Source organism: Petaurus breviceps, unplaced genomic scaffold (genome assembly GCF_028583685.1).
Source record: "Petaurus breviceps papuanus isolate PSGF00001 unplaced genomic scaffold, PetGlider_PUasm1.0 156, whole genome shotgun sequence".
NCBI classification, from domain to species: domain Eukaryota; kingdom Metazoa; phylum Chordata; class Mammalia; order Diprotodontia; family Petauridae; genus Petaurus; species Petaurus breviceps.
Genome location: NW_027185720.1, coordinates 1,287,030 through 1,306,037, shown reverse-complemented (window position 1 = coordinate 1,306,037; position 19,008 = coordinate 1,287,030). Strand labels below are relative to the sequence as shown.

The 19,008-nt window shown below is 36.9% G+C and overlaps 1 protein-coding gene across 2 annotated transcripts in view; it reads right to left on the bottom strand.

The window, feature by feature from the left end:
- The window catches only part of LGR5 (leucine rich repeat containing G protein-coupled receptor 5), a 200,349-nt gene extending 187,014 nt beyond the window's left edge, over positions 1-13,335 (bottom strand). The window contains exon 1 of one of the 2 annotated variants that reach the window (XM_069081932.1): positions 12,638-13,335. In XM_069081932.1, coding sequence (XP_068938033.1) covers positions 12,638-12,858 — 221 coding nt within the window. In that variant the 5' untranslated portion in view covers positions 12,859-13,335. The remainder of the gene's footprint in view (positions 1-12,637) is intronic. The other variant, XM_069081931.1, reaches the window with a different exon arrangement.
- Between the last annotated feature and the right edge of the window lie 5,673 nt (positions 13,336-19,008).

The following is a 19,008-nucleotide window of genomic DNA, read 5'->3' as shown; positions in this document are numbered from 1 at the left end:
TGTAATCCTTTGTATTTTATTTTATGCATTTATTAATATTATTCTGAGAAGGGATTTAAAGGCTTTTTTGTTGTTGTTCAATCATGTCCAACTCTTCATGACCCCATTTGGGGTTTTCTTGTCACTTACTGAGGTGGTTTGCCATTTCCTTCTCTAGTTTATTTTACAAATCAGGAACCGAGGCAAACAGGGTTAAATGACTTGCCCAGGATCACACAGCTAGTAAGTGTCTAAGACCAGATTTAAGCTCAGATCTTCCTTACTCCAGGCCTGATGATGGATTGCACCACCTAAAGGAAGTCAAAGAAGCCAGTAGGCAGATGAGGAAGGAGTGTATTCTAGGCAAGGGAGACAGCCAGAGAAAATGTCCTGAGCCAAGAGATAGAATTGTCTTGTTTATGGAATAGCAAGGAGGCCACCTTTTTGGTTTGTTGGTTATGCTAGAAGTCTTTCCTTTTCAGGAGCACATTTTGTGAAGTCAGTCTGATGAAAAATGTTTGTTTAATAAATTATGGGATAAAAGTAGACATAAAATGTCCAAAAAATTATCCATGATATTTCATATATGTCCACAGAAATTTTGAAAGTCAGGAGTAAGATTTTAGTCAGTATATGACTTTTTAATGAATTGCTTTCTGCTGCAAACACTATCTTCTTTTGCTATCTCCAAGTCAGAGATAAATGGTAATAGCTGTCAGAATACTATAAAAAGTGATCAATAGTTAGGACCTCCCCAGACAAGAACAAAGCTCTCCTCTTGCCACATCACCACCTTTCTCCTCCTATTTACAGACATACAACTAGCCAGGTGTCTGGTAAAATAACTGCCTTCCTTTAAATGATTCCTGATTGTTCTGAGACATGGAAGGGACTTTCTTAAATGAATCAATTTCATTTGAGTTTTTAACTTTACCTAAGTGGAGGGAAGGGAAAGAAAGGGAGCTGGACTACCAAGATAATATCTATAAAGTATTATGATTTCTGTATAATTATAATATAAATAATTCAAAATTAAATTAATCATTTTTCATACCTTTTCCCTTTAAGTATTTTTCAAAATTTCATTCTGAAACATTAGTGAAAATGTGTAGTAGAAATCGGTATTATCTAGGTAATTCATGCCCAAAAGAGATCCTCTTAGAACTAGCAAAAAACAAACAAACAAAAAAACCAAAACTCCACCCTTAAGGGGACCTCAGCAGCCATCTAATCCAAGACCTTCATTTTATAAATATGGAAACTGAAGTCCAAGGAATTTAAGTTGTTTGCCTAAGGTCCTAGTGTTAAGCATCAGAAGTTAGATTTGAACTCAGAACGTGTCCTCTTTCTATTGTTATTTGAGCAGTTGGATCAGAGAGAATGGATGCTTGTCCCTAGGACTGTTGATTAGGCTTCTGAGAAAGCTGGAATGAATATTAATATAGATCATATATCGTGGAATGGCCTTACAAGATGATCTGGGACTCTTCCTCTTCAGGAACTCAGGGCAAATTTCAGCATCATCACAATTCTAGGCTTAAGATCTCACAGCAGGGGGGAACTGTGGAGATCATATAGTCGGTTCTCAAAGTTTTTGGTCTCAGGTCCCATTTTTATTCTTAAAAATTATTGAGAAACTCCTCCAAAAGCTTTTATTTATGTGGGCTAAAGTTATTGACACTTACCATATTAGGAATGAAAACATCTTAGTATTACTGTGAAATAGTTTTGACCCTATGGACCCCCTCAAAGGGTCTCAGGGACCCCCAGGAGTCCCCATACCATATTTTGAGAAACATATAGTTTAGCTCCCTTGTTTTACAAATGAGCAAAGTGAGCTGTTAGAGTTTGTTTAATCCATCATACAATGGACAGTGTTCATGTATCATAGTACAGCATGGGCAATAGAAAATGGGCCACATAATCTTTTTAGCTGCACTCACATTCTATGATACCCACTTCAGCAGCATTATTTTTAGATATGGACTATAGTGTAAAGAGTTAAATATGAAATAATTTGATTTATTTGACAGCATTCCATGAAATTGCTGATATCACTTCATATTCGCCTAAAGTGTGGAGCTTCTTTTGGTCTCAATGTGTCAAAAAAAAAATAACTGGAAGAGTCAAGGGGAGATTTCATTGCTTTTAGAATGTGTTAGTTTCACATTGGGTGAAACTGGTTAAATTTCCGAATTAGAAAAATTTCTGTTAAAAAAATTCCCACCACAGAACACCCTCAACTCTCTTTGGCTCATCTATTGTGTCTTCTTCCCATGTTGTGATAAGAAATGTACCCTATGAAACCTAGTCTGTGTGTCATTTCTATCTTGGGTGAATGAAAATGGAGATTTGAAAAAGAAAGGGTCAGATCAGGAAATATAGAAATGAAGGTAGTTCATTGGGATTGTTTGGCAAATATGTCCAATAGACATATTATTGGGATTAGACATTTGTCTTTATTTTTGATTAGTATGGATTATGAGAGTCAGTGTGGCATAGTAGAAAGAATGTAAAAGTTCAACTCAGAAAACTTGGATATGATTCTGGTTCCTACACTTACTAAATGTGTAATTTTGGGTAAGTCATTTTAATCTCTCTCATCTTCACCTCTACTAATAGAATGAAAGCTCCTTGAAGGTAGGGACTATTTTATTCTTGTCTTTGTATTCCCCAGTACTTAACACAGTGCCTGGAACATAGTAGGTGATTGATAAATGCTTTTTGATTGATAACCACATCTTTAAAATGGGTCAAATAATACTTGTATTATCCACCTTTCAGAGCTGAAGTTGTAAGGAATTCTGTTCAACAACATATATATTAGTGCTATATAAAAGTGAATTAATATTAATTCTACACTGAATGATCCCCACCTTCCAACCTTTACTTTGGTACAAAATGAGACTGCTGTCTAGTGTGGAAAAATTGTAGTGTGGGAGGAGATTAGGTTAGAGATTAGGAGAGGGGATTCCCTTTTCTATAAGAAGGAAACAATTGTGAGGTCAGACCATTATGCAATTGAGGCTTTAACTATAGGGCTTAATCTTTCATAATATATCTGAATATGCATGGTCTTATCTGAGCATTATCATTTTTAAAAGGAGAAACCATCCTTTTAACATGATTGAAGACATTTGAAACATTTTCAACTATAATGCCTTGAATTTATATGAATTTGTTGTTTTAATAGTATTTAGCTATTACAACATCCAACTTAGGTGGTATTGCAGAATATCTTCTTGAGACCTGGCTTTTGTTTCTATGCCTCTGGCAAATACTTGTTGAGACTAGCCCATACAGCCAACTGTATCAGATGAAAGATATTAACAACAATAGATCACATGCCATGTTTTGGGTTGTCCATATTTTTAATTATCTCTGAGAAACTGAATGTTTCCAGGAGCACAATTCTATTTCATTACAAAGGTTCTTACTTAAGGGACATACTCCTAATTGTTCTTTCCACCACATTGTCTACATTACCTTTTCTTGTTTTGTCTGATCTTTTCCACGAAAAAAATGCAGAAGAAGAAAAGTAAAACAAAACAAAGCAAAACAAAACAGGCAAGGGAGCCTTATGCTACCCTGGTCCTGTTAATTCTTTCCTATTTACAAAAGTTTTTGCCTGGATACAAAGAAGGGATATTTTTGTGGCATAAAGGAAATTTATCCAAACTACCTTTAGTATTAGTGTATTACAAATAGTGTATTACTATTTGACATAATTTGATACATGTATTCACATTTTAAGCTTCTTTCCAAGTAAGATGTTTTAAGATATTTTAGGGTCAGATTCCTAATTTCCTCCCATATCTCACACATTTAGAGCCAAAAAAAAACAAAAAACAAATCATTGGCTATGGAGTTGGAGGACCTGTGTTTAAATCCCACCTCTGCTGATTACTACCTGGGTGACCTTGGTCAAGTTGCTTAATCACCTTTGACTTAGATTTTCTCATCTGTAAAGTTAAGGTGCTGGATTACATGAGTTCTAAGGTTTCTTTTCAGTTCCAAATCCACAATCCCATGACAACATCCACAATTGATATGTATTTTAAAAAATATCATTCATAGGAAATGCCATTAATTTTTTTTTACAGGTTTACTCCCCTAACCAAAAAATAAATAAGAAGAAAGGAGATGAATAGAATCTTAGATAAATTAGATATGATAGACATCTGGAGAGAAATGAATGGGAATAGAAAGGAATATACCTTTTCTCAGTGGTACCTGGCACCTTTACAAAAACTGACCATATATTAGGGCATAAAAACTTTAGTCAGGGGGACAGCTAGGTGGAGCAATGAGTAAAGTGCCAGCCCAGGAATTGGGAGAACCTGAGTTCAGTACTGGCCTCACACAAAAATACTAGCCCTGTAACCTTGGGCAAGTTACTTAACCCCAATTGCCCTCCAAAAGGCAAAAACAAAACAAAACAAAACAAAAACTCTAGTCAAATGGAGAAAAGCAGGAATATTAAATGCATCATTTTCAAATCATAGTGCAATAAAAATTACATTTAACAAAGAATCATGGAAACACAGATTAAAAATTAATTGGAAACTAAATAACCTAATCTCAAAGAATAAGTGGGTCAAAGAACAAATAATAGAAACAATAAATAATTTTATTAAAATGAGTGATAATAATGAGACAGCATATCAAAACTTATTAGATGCTACAAAAACAATAACCATAGGAAAGTTTAAATCTTTAAAAGCTTGCATCAACAAAATAGAGAAAGAGCAGATCAATGAATTGGCCATGCAATTAAAAAAAATCTAGGAAAAGAACAAATTAAAAATCCCCAATTAAACGAACTGGAAATACTGAAAATTAAAGGTAAGATTAATAAAATTGAATGTAAGATAAACATTGAATTAAAAAATAAAACTAGGATCTAGTTTTATTAAAAAACCAAAATAGATAAAGCATTGGTTAATATGATTTGAATAAACAAGGAAAAACTAATCACTTAGTATAAAAAAATGAAAAGGGTGAATACATTACTAATAAAGATGAAATTAAAGCAATTATGAGAAATAATATCCAATTATATGCCAATAACTTTAACCATTTAAGTGAAATGGAAGGATGCTTACAAAAATATAAGCTTCCCAGATTAATAGAATATCTAAATAAACCTATTTTAGAAAAATAAATTCAACAGACCATAAGTGAGCTTCCTAAGAAAAAGCATCAGGAGCAGATCAGTTTACAGGTGAATCCTACCAAACATTTAAAGATCAACTAATTCTAATATTAAATAAATTATATGGAATAATAGGCAAAGAAGGAGTCCTACCCAACTCCTTTCATGAAACAAATATGGCACTGATACCTAAACAAGAAAATTATAGACCAATTTCACTAACAAATATTAATACAAAAATCCTAAGTAAAATACCAACTAGCAGAATACAGCAATATATCATGAAGATTTATATATATTGTGATCAAGTGGGATTTATACCAGGAATACAAGGTTGATTCAATTTAAGAAAAACTGTTAGCATAATTGATTATATCAAATAATAAAATCAACAAAAATCATGTGATTATATCAGTAGATGAAGAAAAAGCTTTTGACAAAATAAAGCACTCACTCATATTAAAAACTCATGAAAGCATAGGTATACATGGATTTTTCCTTAATATGATAAGAAATATCTACCCAAAACCATAAGCAAGCATTAGCTATAATGGCAATAAGCCTACCAATAAGATCAGGAGTGAAACAAGGATGCCCATTATCATCAATATTATCCAATATTCTACTAGAAATGCTAACAATAGCAATACAAGAAGAAAAAGAAATTGAAAAAAAGTCAGAATGGGCAATGAGGAACTAAAACTATTTCTTTTACAGATGATATGATAATATACTTGGAAAATCCTAGAGATTCAACTAAAAATTAGTTTAAACAACTAATAATTTTAGCAAGGCAGGATATAAAATAAACCCACATAGATGATCAGCATTTCTATATATCTTAAACAAAGCCCTTCAAAAAGAGATAGTAAAAGGGGCAGCCAGGTGGATCAGCAAGTAAGAGCACCAGCCCCAGTGTTGGGATGACCTGGGGATCAAATCCAGGCTCAGATACTTAGCACCACACCCAGGAATAACTGGCCGTGTAACCTTGAGCAAGTTACTTAACCCTGATTGCTTTAAAAAATTAAAAAAAAAAGAGATAATAAAGATATATTTCATCTAAAATGACTATAGATAACATAAAATACCTACATATATACCTGCCAAGACAACTCTAGTAATGCTATGAATATAATTATAAAAATACTTTTTTTTTTATAAAATCAAATTTAAATAATTGGATAAATATTGTTAGTGGGTGGACTGAACCATCATAATAAAATGATAGTTTTCTCTAAACTTATTTACTTATTCAGTACCATCCTAATTAAACTACCAAAATTATTTTATTAAACTACAAAGATAATATCAAAATTCATTTGGGAGAACTAAAGTTCAATACTGTCAAAAGAATTAATGAAGAAAATGTTAAGGAAGGAGGTCTAGCGGTACCAGATCTTAAATTGCATAAGGTGGTATTTATCAAAACTATTTGCTACTTTGCTAAGAAATTGAATAATGGATCAGTGAAACTGAGTAGGTATACAATACATAGTAGCAAATGATTATAGTAACATCATTTTTAATAAACACAGAGATCTAAGCTTTTGGGATAAGAACTTATTATTAGTAAAAATTGCTGGGAAAACTGGGAAGCAGTCTGGCAGAAACTAGGTATAGACCAATATCTTACACCATTTACCAAGATAGGGTCAAAATGGATACATGACCTATACATAAGGGGTGATGCCATAGGTAAATTAGAAGAGAATGGACCATATTACCTATCTGATTTATGGATAAGACAAGAATATATACATAAGGAAGAGATAGAGGACACTGTGGGATGTAAAATGGATAATTTTGATTATGCTGAATTTAAAAGTTCTATACAAATAAAACCAATGTAACCAAGACTAGATGGAAAGCAGAAACTGGGGAAAATTTTTTTTGCAGTCAGTTTCTTGAATAATGGCCTCATATTTCAAGTACATAGAGAACTGAATCAAATGTATAAGAATATTAATCATTCCCCAATTGTATGAACAGCAGTTTTTGGAAGAAGAAACCAAAGCTACATATAGTCATATTGAAAAAAAAATGCTTTAAATTATTGAGTAGAAAAATGCAAATTGAAACATCTCTGAGGTACCTTCAGATTGGCTAAAATGATAGAAGGGGAAAATGACAAATGTTGAAAAGGATATGGAAAAATTGGGATGCTAGTAAAAAATTGATGGAACTGTGAGCTCATCCAGCCATTATGGAGAGCAATCTGGGATCATGCCCAAAGAACTATAAAATTTTGTATACCCTTTGATGCATCAATACTACTATTAGGTCTGTTTTACATGGTGATGACAGAAAAAGGAAAAGAGGTCATCTGTTCAAAATATTTAGAGCAGTTCTCTTTGTGGTGGCAAAGAATTAAACATTGAGAGGATGCCCATCAATTGGGGAATGGTTGAATAAATTGTAGTATATAATTGTGATGGAGTACTATTGTGCTGTAAGAAATGATGAGCAGATTGGTTTTAGAAAACCATGGAAAGACTTGTATGAAATAATGCAGAGCGAAACAAGCAGAACCAAGATAATGTTGTATACAGGAAGAGCAATATTGTTTGAAAAGTAATTGTGAATGGCTAAGCTATCTAAAGTAATAGGATCATTCAAATCAATTACAAAGTTCTTATGAAGAAAAATGCTATCAATTTCCAGAGAAAGAACTGACATATAGAAGTATGTGGTGTATGGTTCCACACACACACACACACACACACACACACACGCATATATCTATCTATCTATCTATCTATCTATCTATCTATCTATCTATCTATATATATCAAATGTTAGCCTTTTCTAATGCAGGGTTGGGAGGGAGGGAAGGAGGGAGAAAACTTGAAACTCAGGATGTAATAAAAATTAATTAAAATAAAGTTTACTCTCTAAAGTAATCTCATTAAACTGCAGCTCTTTAAATGTTATACCCAAAATGTACTCCAATTTTCATTCTCCATATGTGAAAAATGCTACAAATAAATATTGGATACCTTGCAAAAAAACAAAGACATTTATTCAAATCCCCAAAAGACCTTAAAGTAATTTTATTTGGAATTCATTAAAGCAGGTTACAGAGTATGCTTCTTATTTTTTGAAAAGAAATAAAATTGTATGGCTCATGCAATTTCTAAATTTAGAGGGCTTTTATTTAAGATCTTTTGTTGAAGGTTAGAGGAAAAGATAGTATGACCTTTTTTTCTCCCTCAAGGGGAGATTTCTTTAAAAAGGCTTTTGGGTCTTGAAACTGCATTAAAGATTCTTTGGAATTGACAGTTATATATCATCAGAGCCATGCATATATTCACCATTTGATTTCTGAACACTTCCTATTCAAAATGAGTTCAAAGTATAAATAGAAATTAATCAAGAATATGGTCCATAGGAAAAAACAGATTTCAGAGTCAGAGAACATGATTCATGTTCCAGTGTGCCATTTACTACCTGGATGACTTTAGCCAAGTCATCTCTGGCCTCAGTTTTTCCCTCAAGTCCATACCCCTAAGGTCCTTTCCAGATTTATGATGTGATAATTACATAGCTAAACTTATTAATAATAAACCTTCTATATTCAGGGAGCTTGTGACAAATTTCATTTGTGTGAGCAATATTTTATATTACTGAGTAGCTAAAGAAAAAAATTTCTGAAAGCTACTTGCTTTTCAAAAAAATCAAAGAAAATTATATTTTATTGACATAGAGTGCTTGTTAGAATCTCATTTTATGCCTATAATACAGGTTAAATAAGACTCTAGTGGGTTATGGGGCATCATTTTAACCACATCCACAATACACGTCAATATGTCAGGCAAACTAACTGAACCTATATGAATAAACTTAACTACTAAGGGTCTAAGCAGACACCTTTAAAGGAATCAAAAGTTGGAAACACCTTTCATCTGTTTTCACATCACAAATTTATTTTGCTGCTCATTTTCCACTAAATAAACTTTATGTGTTTCTACTATTAAAACCAGAGTCTGTGACCACTGGATATCAGCAGAAAGAATTTTCATCATCTTTACTATGTTCAATGGTCCAGTTTGATGCTTGCTAAGGTATTAAGTTCAGGAACAGAGGTACCTAGTGCTGGGGCTTCAGTTTAAGAATTTAGCTTATTGTGAAGAGAAAAATTATAAACAGTGCTGAGCAAATAATTCTCACTTTCTGCTAAGGAATGATAGGAAACTTTGAAAATGAAATTTACTCACCAGTTACTGGATTTGACAAGTAGTTGGAATTCACCCCTGTTAATCTGTTTAGCAAGGCTGGTTCCTTGCTTCAGGGAGGTTAGGAGATAACATTTTGACTTGAATAAATGATAATAACCAATTGCAAATAATAAAAGATAGTGGTGCTTTCTCTACATTCTCTCCAATCTTTGCACATTTCTTTTAATTTCTTCATCCAAGCCTATCCTCAGGCTAATCAAGACAGCATATAAGGTTTTCTTAGGACCCACATTCTTTTGGATCGCAAAAAGTACTGGTTTTAGAGTGACAGGAACATTCTTATTTAAAAAAGGAAACAATTAGTTGAACTCATAGCTAGTTGATAATATTTTTCAAGGTAGAGTTAAGAAAAGTAAAACTCCCACTTTTCTTTTAGTTTCATTTATTCTTTTTCTTCTAATTGTTTTGAGGTATGGTCGTTCTACTTAAAACAAACAAAAAATAAGACGATTCTAGGTGTAACCAAAAGAGGGCGTATTCCACCCTTAGTGTCTTCACAAAACTCCCATAGTTGTCAAAGGAGTCTCAACACATGGGGCCAGGGCCCCACATGGCCACAGGCATTCTAAACTTTACCAGGAAAGCAAACACAGAAACTACATAGCAGAGCTTTTCAATAAATCAATTAGCCACTGTAATTTAGCAGCATTTGGTGGGTTATTTAATGCAGGAGCTACATCTCCATTTAGCAGTCTTCCCCTGAAACTATGTAAGTTAAAAATCAGCATTAAATGTTTCACTCTAATAAGGATTCTTTGGATGTGGAAATTTCATATGCCCTAGCAAAAATTCCCTCTCATATGAAGTTATAAACTGTCATCCTTCAGCAAGTATAAAATATTACAATTCTAGAAAAAGCATCATTGGTTTAAATAATACTTGCAAATTTAATACAATTCAACATGCATATATTAAGTGCCTACTATGTTCAACTAAAAAAGAAAAGCCATGTATCGGTTTTCCAAAAGTTTGCCTCCTTTTATAATAATATAGGGATAAGAAAATTCAAGGCCCCAGTATAGGTGAGCTCTTGCCTTCAGGTAAACGCATTGAAGATACCATCAGAGTCTTGTAGGAAAAGGCTTTTAAAAAAAAGATAGTTTTTCATATTTGATAACAAAAGTACAGAAAATACCTTTTCAAGCAGAAGGAAAAAATCAAGTATATTTTTAGATCATTGCCCCAACATATAAATTTCTCTATCTTCTTGAATGAGTTTTAAAATTAGAGCTTATTATTTAATCTGTCTTCAGAAACATTGCATATTTCTTTTATCTTCACATATTGATCTGTATTTTAGTTTCATGTTAAACTTCCAGGTAATAACTTTAATTCCTCTAGCCTGATGTGTTATGGTTTTTCTAGATTATTAATTGAACCTGCTAGAATATATGTGGATTTCTTTCTAGACTAAGTTTTGGAATCAGAAAGACAATTGTTTCACTCTCTAGCAGGAACAGCAATTCACAGAAGGGAAATGTGACTTTTGGAAGGATAAGCATTGTAAAGATCATATTTCTGATATAAAAATGCAGATTGAACGGTGGACAAAGCATATCAACAGGAAAATGGCTGGAACAATTTTTATAATAATTCATGGTATGAAGAAGCAAGTGCCTTTGAAATAGGGTAAATTAGGAAGGATGTCATCCATTCTTATCGAAATCTAGCAGGCACGGTCCATCTCTACACAACCAAATATTAACGCAGACACAAGATTGATTTCAAAGATGACCAGTTTTCTTTCCTTCTTCCTCTTCAGGAAAGAATGACTACTTTGGGAAAAACATTGACATCTCTTCTGCTTTCTTCTTCCAGAAAACGACAAAAGAAAAGAAGAATTTTAAAACAGTGTGGCATCCAAATGCCACAGTGTGGTACAGAAGCGGAAAATGTAATTGCATTTGTCTTGGGGCAGGCTCACTGCTTAGTCAACACCTCGTGTTAAAACTTAAAACGTGTCAGCTCCTAGCCATACCGCATGTCACTAGTGCCAAGAAATAACGCGGCCAACCTCAGGACTCTGGCTCAAGTGCACGGCACCTACACGTTCACAGGGGACAGAGAAAAGCACTGGGGAGCTCAGGGAAACACATACTTCTTTAGAACTGCGTCTCCAACCACTTTTAATCCTCCCCGGATCCTTTTTTCTCCTAATAAGACACGTATGGAAAAGAAGCCCCACTTTCCCTCTGTCTTAATAATTTTGGAATTCTATAGAGCTTTAAGGTTCGTAAACAGTTTTACATATTTGATCCTTACAACAGTCATATAAGGTAGGTGCTATTATCCCCATTTTGCAGATGAGGAAACTGAGGATGAGACAGGTTAAGTGACTTGCCCAGAGTCACATAGGAAAAAAGAGAAAGGGAGAAGAACCAACGGGGAGGGACGGTGGCAGCATAGACTGAGACGAGGGGTTTGTAGAGGGATGACAGAAAGCAAGAGCTAAACCACTAGTCGAGTAACTCTGATTCCTCCCTCACTCTTACTACCTACCTCCCATTTCCCTCTTCCTCCCAGATAGGAGATCAGTTAAAGATTACACTGCAGCCGGCAAACTTCAAAGCCTCTCTGCCTGAGCCAAAGGTAAAGATAACATTCTTGCAGGTCTAATCAGGTCCTGCGGTTGCCCCACTTTTAATCACCTGGTTTTAAAGTAAAAAAAAAAGTTACATCAGGCGGCAGTGGGATGGGAGCTTGGGAGTCCCTTTCTAGTTACAGCAGCAACTTTCAGAACAAACTTTCGTCACTGTTTCTAGCGATTAAGGAATGGATCAGCTTCTGCATGTAACGCTGTGTCCAGCTGCTGGGTTGTGTAAGGCTCAAGAAAGAATTGCCTTCAAACCTTCAACCTTTCATTTTAACGAGTGCTTTTTTTTTTTTTTTGAGCATCCATCATTGTGCTCGGAGGGGTAGAAGTCTGCCTTTTCTTCGGGTCGTTTCATCATGATTTCTCCACTAAGAGTGCCCTGCACATAGTGGGCGCTCAGTAAATGTTTGCAAAATGAATGAATGAATGAAAGGATGGATGCATGCGTCTGCAAACGAGTATGCACGCTGTCTTAGACGCACACTCTGGAGGCGAACATTCCCCATTCGAGATGCGACCTCCTGTTACTGCGAGGGCAGGAGGGGCTCCCCCTCCCAGGTTTCGGAAGAACGCCACCTCTTTTGCACACCCCCTCTGGCCCCCCCCGCCCCTATTCTTGCCAGGCTCCCATTTCATCTGGGTGCCGCTTGACCCCTAGCCCAGAGCACTTACAGGTAAGAAGTGAAGACGCTGAGGTTGACCGGGACTCCGGTGAGTCCCAGGTCGGAGCAGTCTACCCTGAGCAGCATCCTTGAGTCCTGATCGCACTGACAGTGGGTCGGGCACCCCAGCTGTCCAGCCTCCAGGGTCTCCGCGGGACTCCCACTAGCTAGCCGCCACCACTGCAGCAAGAGCGCCCAGAACAGGAGCGCACCGGCCGAGGAAGTGTCCATGGTGCCAGGGAGACCAGGGTAGGGAAAGAAGCTAAGGGAGCTCAGGGCGGTCCGGAGAGCTGGCGGGTAGACAGTCCCTCTGCCTTGGAGAGTGGCTAACTGGACTCCTCGCTTGGTCGTCTCCCCTGTTAAGTCCCTCAGCCCTGGCCTGCAGTTGGCAGTTCTGCGATCCTGCCCTTCAGGGTAAAGAAGGGAGGACACGAAGCTGCAGACCCTGGGGGAGCGCCGGCTGCTGCTGCGGCTGCTTCTGCGGTCACCGCGGCGCTGGCCTCCGCGTTGATCTTGCCGCCACTGCTGCGGTGCTGCTGCAGGCGGGCTGGAGCAACATCTCCCAGTTCACGCTTTTTTTTTTAAAGGGCTCCGGCCCGAATTGCGCGCCCAGTGACGTCAGCGCAGCCTGGCTTCCCCTGCGCCCCTCCCGCCCCAACTCTTCCCTCCTGCTTTCCTCTCCCTCCTTCCCCCACTCTCTGGGGCGGAGGGAAGGAGGAGGTGGGGGCGGGGGGCGGAGGCCTGAGGATTCCAGCGCCCTAGCACACAACAAGCAGGATGGACCCCCGTCCCAGTCCTAGCCCACTGCTTCCGCCTCCTCGTGCCCTCGGTGGGGGGTGGGTGGGGATTTAGAAAGGCAGGAGAGACCTTCAGCACTTGGCCTCGGAACCCAGGCTCAAGCTGCCCAAATAAGACTATCATAGGTCACTAAAAAGAAAACTCTAAAGCTGGGTCCAGAAAACAGCAACAAGCAAGAGAATCACTAAGAACCGTGTGGCATTCAATGGCATGGCACTCCGTACTGCACCTTTTTCATCACAGGTCCGGCTTGCTTTCACCCCGAAATCAAAGCGCTACGCTTAATCGCTAAATAAACAGAGCTCCTGCATGAGTACCACAGTTCTCAGCGTTTCCAAATGGTCCAGGTGGCGAAGTCGGAAGTGGTTCATTATTTTTGAAAGTGCTTTGGGATCTCAACCAAATCACCTTTAGCAAAGTAATGTTGCAGATACTACCAACTAGCTCTATTTGGGCCTTAACCACAGCTCTCCTGTATGTGTTCCTGTGACCTGCAATGTAATCATGCCTAGAAGGGCCTGTGCCTTAGAGCTGGAAAGGACCTCTTCTAGTCATCCTTTAAAAACAAAGGCATGGAGCAGCTTAATGACTTCTTCAAGGTCACACATGTAGTAAAAAGTAAGCCAGGCCCTCTTGATAGAATTTCAGTGCTCTCTCTAGTACAGAGGGAATTCAGACACCAAGCTCTCAGAAAAGCTGTGAATGCCTGGATCCTTGTAACTCTCCAAAGATTAAGAAGAAACAACGAGGAATTTAGATTTCCTTTGGAAGACCAGCCAGTTCAAGAATCTTACTAGAGGTGTGGTGTGGTGTACTGAAAAGGACGCTGATTTTGGAGACAGAGGACCTGGGTTTGAATACTAACTTCATTACTTATTATTACCTGCATGACCTTGGGCAAGCCTTTATCTCCCTGGCCATCAGTTTCCTCATCAGTAGGATGACAATTGGATTAAATTATTTTTGAAGTCACCTTCTAAGTCCAGATCTCTGATCCTAAGACTTGATCTAAGTAATGACTAAAAATAGTACAAATTTAAGCACTTTTAGATTAATCTTTTTAAAATCTAAGCATTTTTCTTGTCATTCTTCTGTGACTTTCTATACAGCCTACTGCATCAAATTCAAAACCCCAAATTCCTTTAATTAGCTTTAAAAAAAATATGGGCCTTCATAATTTGGTCCCATATACCTTCCCAAGTAAATTTTTTACTACTCTGAAACATACATACTCCACTCCAATCAGGCCAGTTTTAGTGCTCCCCCTCTCTTAATCTGTCTTCCCAAATCTGGATTCATTGATTAATCTATTCACTTATTTACCCATTTATTCACTCATTCACCCATCCATTTATTCAACAAATAGCTATTGAGGTCCAAAAGCATATTGTTGTTAACTACTTATCTAGGTTCATAGCTAGGTATTTGGCCTCCTCTACAACTTTCTCTCCTCCTCCTCCTCCTCCCTCTGTCTCTCTGTCTCCCCACTCCACCTGTAGCTTCTCCTGTCCACATTCATCTCTTCCTTCTCTCAACTTCTATCAGATTTACCTGCTTAATTGTTATGTGCTTAATTGCAATGAGTCCTCTCCAGGTTAGTAGATCGAAAGTTGGCCACTTCTTTCTGCTAGACACTGGTGGTTATGGGGAAGTCACTTAACAGTGGCTCTAAAACTAGAAACTGAAGAGTTAGTTGCTTATTTAATTTGGTAAGGGGGGATCTTACACCATTCAATGAGATGTGCTGGGGTTTTTGGTGTGCTTTAAAAAAACCTGAAGGCTTTCCTGGGATTGCTTCTCTTCTTTTTTGCAGTAAGCCAGAATCAACATCTTTTGAAAAACATGAATTTGCAAAATAAAAAGTTTTAGGGAGGGCTGCAAGGTAGAAATCTGTAAGCAATTTTGAAGTCACAGAAAATGTTGCTGAAATAAGTAGCTGGGCACCCATTGGAGAGGCATATTGTACATCCATCTATCCATCAAGTAACAGCCTAGTAGATATCCAATGTACTGGAAATATATAATTAAGTATATGAGCCAGTCCCTGATCTTTAGTTAGAGAAACAAAACTAATAGTTCTACTAAGGGGGCCCTCTTAGCTCTGGCCCTATGGACACAAAATAAGTTCAGTTCTGGAGGAGTCTGGTTTCATAGGAAGAATTAAACTCTTAAAAAAAATTCTTTGTCTCTTTAAACTTTACGTTTGAGCCCTTGGGAGAATCAGTTAGAGTACAGGTTTAGCACATTTTTTTCTTTTTTTGAAGGGCAATTAGGGTTAAGTGACTTGCTCAAGGTCACATGGCTATTTTTTTTTTTGTTAAGTGTCTGAAGCTGGATTTGAACTCAGGTCCTCCTGATTCCAGGGCTGGTGCTCTATTCATTGCACCACTTAGCTGCCCCCCTGGCACATTTCTTAGCATCTCACTTAAAAGGGTGAGTACAATAATACTCAAAGTACAATGTAAATCACAGATAGTTAAAAGATAGTTAATTATTTCCTTTCTCACACATTTACACAATACTAAACACTCAAAAACTCACAAATGCACAATGACTAAAACTTAAAGATGAAGCATCCACTTATGATTGCTATTATGTTCTTCCAGGATATTGATACGGAAAAATCCAACATTAGGCATTTTGTAGTTTTGTCCCCGTAAGCATTTCATCTTTACCTTTGCTCCTTAATGTTTTCTTCAAGGTCTGTGTCTTCTGGCAACCTCGACAAGGGCATGGGCTCTTCTTCTTGTCAGCGGTCATCTTCAATCCCAAGAGTGAACCGTTCGAGAATGGTTGGAGGGGAAACCTCTATGACTAGCACCGACAGATGCAACCAGTTCATCCAGCACCAACTGAGGCACCTAGGAACATCCAACCTCTGGAATTCACAAGGTTGTATCCAAGCTTGGGAATGTCCATCTCAGGATCACCATTTAGTTACCCATGTTTAGGAAAGAAACACAGAGCAAAGACTTTTAAGGTCTAGTAGGAGTGTTGTGTATGAACAGTTCATTTTTGAAGGAAGATTAGGGGTAATATTGCTCCCTTCTTCTCCTCCCTGTTTCCTGTTATATAAACACACACACATGAGAAAGAGACAGAATGACCAGGACAGAGATAGACACAATGATATGGAGAGAGATAGAGATAGAAACAGAGTCAGACTGAGACAGAGACAGAAATAGAGAGATAGAAATAGACAGAAACAGAGAGAGAGGGAGACACAGAGACACCAAGACAGAACAAAGATGCAGAGAGAGGCATATCTATCTATCTATCTATCTATCTATCTATCTATCTATCTATCTATCTATCTATCTATCTATCTATCTATCTATCTATCTATCATCTATCTATTATCAATCTATCTATCTATCTATCTATCTATCTATTATCAATCAATCAATCAATCTATCTATCTATCATCTATCTGTATATGAGAAAGAGACAGAAAGAAGCTGTCTCTCCTCTTAAAAATTGACTCACTGGGTGGACCTTTTTGGCATAGTGGTTGGTCCTCTTAATATAAACATTCATTGGCCATTATCTGGATCCAGTGACCTGATAAGGGGACTTCTTCATCACTCCAAAGCAGCCAGGTTCTTCAGTGCTGACTCAACCATGATAGGTTAGAGGCAGCCAGGGCAGTTCCAAGGAGGCTCCATGGGATGCACTCAGATCCCACTCTGCTAGAGAAGGATCATAGATGTGAATCTGGAAAGAATATCAGAGGACAACGCTGCCATTTTAAAGTTAGGGAAATAAGTCCCCACCCTGGGACTTGCCCAAGATCACACAAATGTAAGGCTAGAAGTGATATTTGAACTCAATTCATTTGACTTAAGAACCAGTAATCTTTACCTTGCATTTGGAAGCATGGATTAAGGGTACTCCCACAGATAGAACTAACTGTCAAACAATATATGGTCCTAAAAATTCATCCTTGGAGGAAGGCTCTGCTCTCTCATTTTTATCCTACTGAGGTCCAAGGTTACATATTACAGGAATATGGAGAGAGGGTATATTGTTACTGAAGAAGGTTAGCAGGTAAAAACCACAGATATTTAGGGGTTCTCATTTGTCATTTTGGAAGTACCTTTGTGTAGACGAGGAAAATTTCAATGGTTTGTATCACCCTAGAAATGAAAAAATCCAGTTTCTGTTAAGGCTATTAGATTCACAGTCCCTGGAACAGATTCTGTGGGAGCACTGTCCATATGCCTATTTTCCGAGTTTGCTAAACGGATGTTTTCCTAATTCTTTAATCTTTGACAAAAGTTCACTGCTAAAAACATTTAGGTATTACCACAAGAATTACTAATGTGCTCAGCTGAAGCAAGCCAGGATAATTTTAGTTAACAGGTAAGTCAATATTTCTTTTAGAAGTATAGGGAAATCGTGTTTGCACAACTGGTGGGCTATTATGGACTTATTTAACTTACTCAAAAGAATGTAGAGCCCACTATTTGGCCTCCTCATTTTACATTCATGATATAATCAGTCTTAGGCTGAATTTCTTAACTTCCTTTTAACCTACAAAGTCTAATTAATTGAGGCGGGTAGAGGGGGATTTAAGAGGAGAGTTGTATTTTCTTTCAGAATTATTTATTTTGTGAGAAAGAATTAGTTCAACTAATCCATTCTTTTAAAAAGTCTATTACGTAAAATCAGTCAGGCCTGTATTTGATTTGACCCAACATAAATGAAAGCCTTTAAATATATCCAGATGTTCACAATGTGCAAAAAGAAGGGTTAGTGATAAATAGTACTTATCAATTTTTCATCCATTTTGACCATCATGCATAATTTCATCCATATTTCACATTTTATAAATTCATATGATACTCGGTTTTAGGCAGAGAGAGATGCTTTCTTGTTCATTGATCAGATTAAGCTAACATTTAAATCATAAAGGTAGGTTTGATTTTAAAATTTGATATGAGATTAAAATCAGAAAATAATGTTTAAAATATAAATTAATGAGTCTCCCTTCCTCAATTCAATGAAACAAACATTTATTAAGTGCCTAATGTATACAGAGCCTTCAATTAGGCCTTGTCTGATACTTCTTTGTGGTGGGAAGGTGACCCTACAATCTCAAAAGCTATACCCATAAGTTCTGGTAACTTCTGCCATTATGGAAAGGCTTTGCATCTGGTTCTATAAACAGTGTATATTTGATTTCTGAGGACTGGCTTAACAAAGTTCATAGAGGTTTCTTACCAGTGAGTTGGATGGCAAGTGATGAATTCTTTGGTCATGACAACACATGAAGTAAAGTCCAAGTAGATCTCAATCCTGTATGACTTCTTGCTTTTGCAGTAATGGTGAAAGAATGATGGTCAAGGGGTGGGGAGAAGGGATAAGAATCATAATATTTTTAGAACATCTATGAATATTAACTTAGGTATTTTGCCCTAATTGTGAGATGCTTGTTTCATGGATATATGAAACCATCTTATTAAAAAAAACAACAAAAAACTTTTGTTTCTTTGCAACCTTTTTTATTGCCCATTTCCTCCTGTACCCCTTTTCCCAGTCCCCCAGCTAATTCATATAACAAAGAATTTGTTTAAGAGAAGA